Source organism: Cadophora gregata (genome assembly GCF_030347475.1).
Source record: "Cadophora gregata isolate MNR1 chromosome Unknown scaffold_50, whole genome shotgun sequence".
In the NCBI taxonomy this organism is placed as follows: domain Eukaryota; kingdom Fungi; phylum Ascomycota; class Leotiomycetes; order Helotiales; family Ploettnerulaceae; genus Cadophora; species Cadophora gregata.
Genome location: NW_026695973.1, coordinates 1 through 5887, shown reverse-complemented (window position 1 = coordinate 5887; position 5887 = coordinate 1). Strand labels below are relative to the sequence as shown.

General features: G+C 51.8%; 1 protein-coding gene across 1 annotated transcript; it reads left to right on the top strand.

Annotated features, from left to right (window-relative positions):
* Positions 1–272: 272 nt before the first annotated feature.
* On the top strand, positions 273–872 carry ONS95_011783 (uncharacterized protein; the record flags this gene model as incomplete). Its single annotated transcript, XM_058505416.1, has 1 exon — positions 273–872. One exon carries the CDS (start codon positions 273–275, stop codon positions 870–872), a length of 600 nt encoding a protein of 199 aa, XP_058349118.1.
* Between the last annotated feature and the right edge of the window lie 5015 nt (positions 873–5887).

Below are 5887 nucleotides of genomic sequence, written 5' to 3'. Positions count from 1 at the left end.
ACAACGAGCGTGGAGTATGGTACTACTCGCTAATTCGTACCATTCTCTTGTTGGTGCCATTCTCTCAATGGTACCATCAACCCTTTGGTACCAAACACCGACTGGTGCCATCCACTTGGTAGTACCATCAGTATTATGGTGCCAACCCGTGACTTGTACCAAGACTGAGCCTGGTTCGTGACACTATCCCCCTTCCAGCCTAGCGTGTCCTCACGCTTAAGTATGCCTAAGGAAATATCGACGACTGCCCACGGCCGTCTTCTTCTTTCATCATGCCACCCGAACGCTCAACCAAAAGAGTCGATCATATTGCGCTTGGGCGACAGATTGAATTGAGTGGAAAAATCATGGCACCCTGTACCAGATGTGAAAATGCGAATTGCAAAGACTGTGTGTCGCCCCGCGATCCCAAACTGACTCGGTGTGGTCGATGTGCCCGTCTAAACAAGACATGCGATGTGCGTACCGTGAACCGCATGCCGACAGCGTTGGATTGGGAGTCCCTTGACTCCCAGATCGAGAAGTTGGATGCCGAGGAAGAGGAGGCGATGGCGAAAATCCTTCGTTTGAAGAAACAGAAACGTTTCCTCTACGAAAGGCGGCAGAAGATGATTGCTGCCGGGCTGAACTCAATGGAAGAGCTCGACGCTCTCGAAGCGTTGGAAAAGGAAGCTGAGGAGAAGCGGAAGGCGGAGGAGGCACAGAAAAGTGCTGAGTTGGCAGGCGCGGAACGTCCTAGTTCCGGCGACGTCGACCCCCCCTACGACCCGACGGTCGGCCTTCCCTTCGACCCTGAGGACCCGCTCTGGGCAGACCTGGGTTTCGTTGATGGAAACTGGCAAGCAGCTTCGGGCAGCGAAGGTTTGACCTAGGTTCCCAAGTGTTCTCGGATTGTGGGTAATCCTTCCATTTCACTAGGTATTTGATGATACCGTACTTGTACTGACAATCCAGCAGTTCCTCTACTTCGTATTCTTCAAGCGGATTGATGGGTTCTGCGATTGTTTTTGGGGCTGGTGGTGCGCCCGGTGGTGCTTTTTCCAATAAGGATATATGGAATACTGGGAATACCTTCTTCATCGTGTTCGGCAGTTGGAGTTCGTAATTCAAAGGTCCTTTGACTTGCTTGATCTTGAACGGTCCTAATTTCTTGTGGTCCAATTTGTCGCTTGGCCGCTGCGTGTTGATGTTTTTCCGTAAAAGATAAACCCTATCCCCCTCCTGTAGCGTTGGCTCCTGGCTACGCGTTTTGTTGTAGTAGTGTGCGTTTCTTTCTGCTACGAACTGGAGTTCCTGGGATAATTCCTTGTGTAGGTCCTGAATCTTCTGGACCTGGATGCGAGCCGCATCATTATCCTCAACCGTCAGGTTGGGTTCTCTGTATGCGACAGGTTCGTAACCGTAGTTGGCGAAGAATGGTGTTACGTTGGTTGTTTCCGTGGTCGAGCTGTTGTAGGCGAACTCTGCAAGTGGCAGCAGTCCTACCCAGTTATCTTGTTGGTAGTTGATGTAGCATCGCAAGTATGCTTCAACGACTTGGTTCATCCGTTCATTTCCTCCATTTGTCTGAGGGTGAAATGCTGTTGAGAGTTTTCGTTTGGTTCCGAGGAAACTCGTCAATGCCTTCCAGAATTTGGACGTAAACAGCTTGTCCCGGTCGGACACTATTTCTTCCGGTACTCCACGCTTGGAGACCACTTCTTTAAGGTATACCTGCGCTAGGTCCTCGGCCGTGAGCGTTGATTTGACTGGTACTAGGTTCATGTATTTGGTAAGTCTCTCCATGATGACCAGTATCATATCATAGCTAACTCCTGTGGCCGGGTCTTTGGACATGGGTAATGGTCCAATAAAATCCCATGATATCGATTTCCAAGGTTGTGGTGGTATGGGTACTGTGATCATCTGCCCATAAGGTGCGTGCCTGGTTGGCTTGTTCCTGATGCAGGCATCACAATTTCCAACTACCTCCTTGACTACTGCGCGAAGTCCCTCGCCCCAGTAGCATCGCGAAATCCTTAGGTACGTTCTTCGTACCCCTTGATGTCCGTGTGCGGGTAGTCCATGTTGTTCCTGAACATATTCCTTGGTCAGGCTGGGCGGGAGCCACAGCTTCCCATTTACTCGCACGTATCCTTTCTCAACCGTGGTGTGGTTGTTGGTCTTCAGGAGAGACCTTTCGAGCTCCTGAGCTTTCTTCAGTGTTTCTGCCCAGGGTCCCTTGAGTTCTAAGGCCGCTGCTTCTCGGATGTGGGGGACTAAGTCCCCATTGTCCAATTCCTTGAGCAAGGCGGTTTCATTGTAGACCTTGTCTCCTTCGTACCCTGGCAGCCTGCTCAGGGCGTCGGCTCTGGCGTTGTCTTTTCCTTGCACGTACTTGATTACAAGATCAAAAGAGGCAAGTTCCTCGGCCCACCTGGCCAACCGTCGATTGTCTAAGACCTTAGTGGTTGTGAAGGTTCGAAGATTCATATGGTCGGTGTGGACGATGATTGGATACTTGGCTCCTTGCAGATAGATCTTCCAATGTTTGCATGCTTTGACGATAGCCATGAGCTCCTTCTCGTATATGTTGTAATTTTGTTCGGCTGGGGACATTTTTTCGGAATAGTAGGCGACTGGGTGTAGTCGGCCTTCCTCGTCTCGCTGTAGGTGGGCTGCACCAGTACAGGTATCCGAAGCGTCGGTTTCGATTATGCTTTCCCTTTCCTCGTCGAAACTGTAAAGGATTGGTTCCTTGGTGAATTCCTTCTTGATTCGTTGGAAGGCTTCCTCGCACTGGCTAGTCCAGGTGAAAGAGACACCCTTCCTGGTCAGGTTGGTGAGCGGTTCGGCGATTTTGGAGTAGTTTCGGATGAACTGTCGACAAAAATTGGCAAATCCCAGTTGGGATTGCACATCCTTGACGTTCTTGGGTGACTCCCACTCTTTCACCGCTCTGACCTTTTCTGGGTCAATGCTCATCCGTCCTGGGTTTATGACATATCCCAGGAAGGTGACCTGCTTGACCGAGAATTCACACTTTGATAGTTTCAGTCTAGAATCTACCTTGTGTAGGGCTTCCATGACTTGTAGGACGTGTCCTTGGTGTTCCTCGATGGTTCTCGAGTAGACCAGGATATCGTCCAGGTAGCATATTGCGAATTTTCCGATGAAGTCCTTCAGAATCTCGTTATTCTGCCTTTGGCATGTGGCCGGTGCATTCGTAAGTCCGAATGGCATCACCGTGTGTTCCCACAAGCCTGAGGGTAGGATGAAAGCCGTCTTCCATTCGTGCCCTCTTTTGATTCGGATCAAATTAAACGCGTTACGTTGGTCCAATTTGGTGTATACCGTTGCTCTGGCCAGCCTGTCCCGCAGGTACTGAGCATTGGGCAAAGGATACACGTCCCTTATCGTCCCATTGTTGATCATGCGATAGTCGCCACAAGGTCTTCCCTTAGGATCCCCTGCTTTCTTGGCGACTAACATGTTGACCGCGCATGGTGATTTGGACTTCCGAATCCATCCTTTCTTCACTCCTTGTTCCCGCCATTCCTCAAGCGTCCTCGTGGTGGCGTAATTATGGTAGCGAAGCTTCTCTGCAATGGGTATGAACCCTTCTTTGAAGTTGATCTCGTGGTCCCAGGGTTGATGTTCAGGCAATGCCCTCATGTCCTGTGGATCCTCGAACATCTTTGCGTACTTCCTATAGGGTACGGGCAGCTGTTCCCGTACGTCATCCTTCTGTCTGGGATGACCTTCAGATTCCTTCTGGCTGGGAATCGGACTCTCTCGTGTAGAGTCAATCGGCGTCATCCTTAAGGAGGCGGCGCTAGCCTCCCTTTCGCCGGATAGTCAACTGCGGCGACAGTTGCATCTATCAAAAGTAAGCGTTCTTGCTTTCCAGTCGATGCTGGGGTTGTGGCTGTTCATCCACATGGTTCCGAGGACGATATCGTGTCGTCCAACTGGGACAACGTCGAACGATAAGTACTCCGTGTGACCATCAGGCATCTTCATTTCGATGCTCGCCGTTTTGTCTCGCACCCACCCGTCAACCCCTGCGTTTTTCCCATCCAATAGGGTGAGTCTGTAAGGGCGTGGGTTGCGTATAATGGGTATGTTCAGTTGTTCCACCAGTCGTGGGTGAATGAACCTTCCCATGGCTCCTGAGTCGATCAGGGCCTTAGCTGTATTCCCATTCAGCTCTACTTGGACCACTAGTTGGTCCATCTCTCCGGTGGCGGCGAGTTCGGGGTAATCGAGGTGATCGGGGTACTCCTGCGGTTTTACGGGTAAATCCCTTTGTTCCTCGACGATTTCTCCCGTTGTCTCGTCCATCCACTTCCTTAAGCCTTGGTTGTAACTGATGAGGGTGTACGGGACATCCTCCTCAAGGTTGACCTGGCTCTGTATGGGTTCCTCTCTCGTCCTCTGGAATCGGAGGGGTTCCCATACTTGCTGTCTTCGCTTCCAATACCGTTTTCCGCTAGTCGTTGCGGTCACGACCCACGTATCTTTGACTTCCAGATAGTCGTCTAGCTGGCCATATTCCCGAGGCTCGGGTTCTTCCACAAGGCTAGCCGTGTATCTTTTAGATCGTTGGTCTGTATACTCGGTGTTCTCTTGGAATACGATGATCTCGGCGTCTCGGTAGACAACGACGCAACTAAGGCCTCGCTCTGGGGCATCGTGAGTCCTTCGCTTTTCCGCTAGGTCTGGCTTATCTCCCACGTGCATCCAGACTCGTCGTTCTCCGTTGTGAGAGCGGAGGGCCCAATTTTCGTTGATGATGGGCAGCCGGTCTGCCCAGTGATCATTAGTCACCTGGCTTTCTTGTTGGGTGTCCAGGGATTCTATATCACTGATTCGCTGGTTTTCGAGGGATTCGGTCAGGACTTCCTCCCAACCGTCGTCCTCGCTGACTCGTTCGAGCACTGCCGCTTCGCGGCGCTCGGTCTTTCGTTCGGCCAAAGCGAATTGTCGTTTGTCTTTAGGAGGGGCTTTCCCTCCGTTCTTGTTCTGAGAGCAGTCCCTGGCGAGGTGGCCGGCCTTGCCACAGGTGTAGCACAAGCCCTTCTCTCGTCGTTTCTGCTTCTCAGCCTGGCCCTTGCCTCCTCTCTCGGCCCCATCCATTTCCATCGGGTCATGATGACTCCGTTTATTGTTGGGGTGGGGTTGGAAGTTTCCTCCTCTCTTCCCATGTCGTTCCGGGAACTGAGGCTTCCTGTATTGAGTAGGGGCAAAATACCCTCTTTTTTCCTTCTGTCGTTCCTGGATCCGTTCGTCGATGGTTGTAGCCGTTTTGATCATTTCCTCCAGGCTGTCGGGTTTGTCGGCCCTGGAGAGTTCGTCTTTGATATGGTCCTTTAGGCCCTTGTAGTACTGGGCTTTCAAACCACTATCCGTCCAGTCCAGTCGCATGGAGTGACGGTGGAACTCGGCAGTGTATTCGTGAACGGATCCTCGTTGGCGGATGCCAAGCAGGTGTTTCTCGGACTGTTCTTTCTCGTTGGGGTCTCCGAAGACTCCCTTGATAGCCGTGGTAAATCCTGCGACGGTGCGGAAGATGACGCGACTCTTCTCGGTCATGGTGGTGGAGCAAGCTCCGGTCACATGTCGGTTGAGAAGGTAGTCGCTGAGGGCTGGTTCGATCCAGTGTGCTGCAGTGTCGCGGAGGAACGAGGCGATCCACAAGACCTTGAGGGATTCGGCCTCGAACTTGTCTCCGTTGAAGGCTAGGTACATCTGGTACTGGAGTACGAACTGTCCTAGCTTGGATCGTTGACCATGGAAGGTATCCGGTAGGTTGACTCGGGGTGGAGTAACCTTGTCTTCCTTCTTACTGGTCTGGGAGCTTTCTCCCACGACGGATCCTTCCTTAGGGGCCATTGTGTCTTGCTGA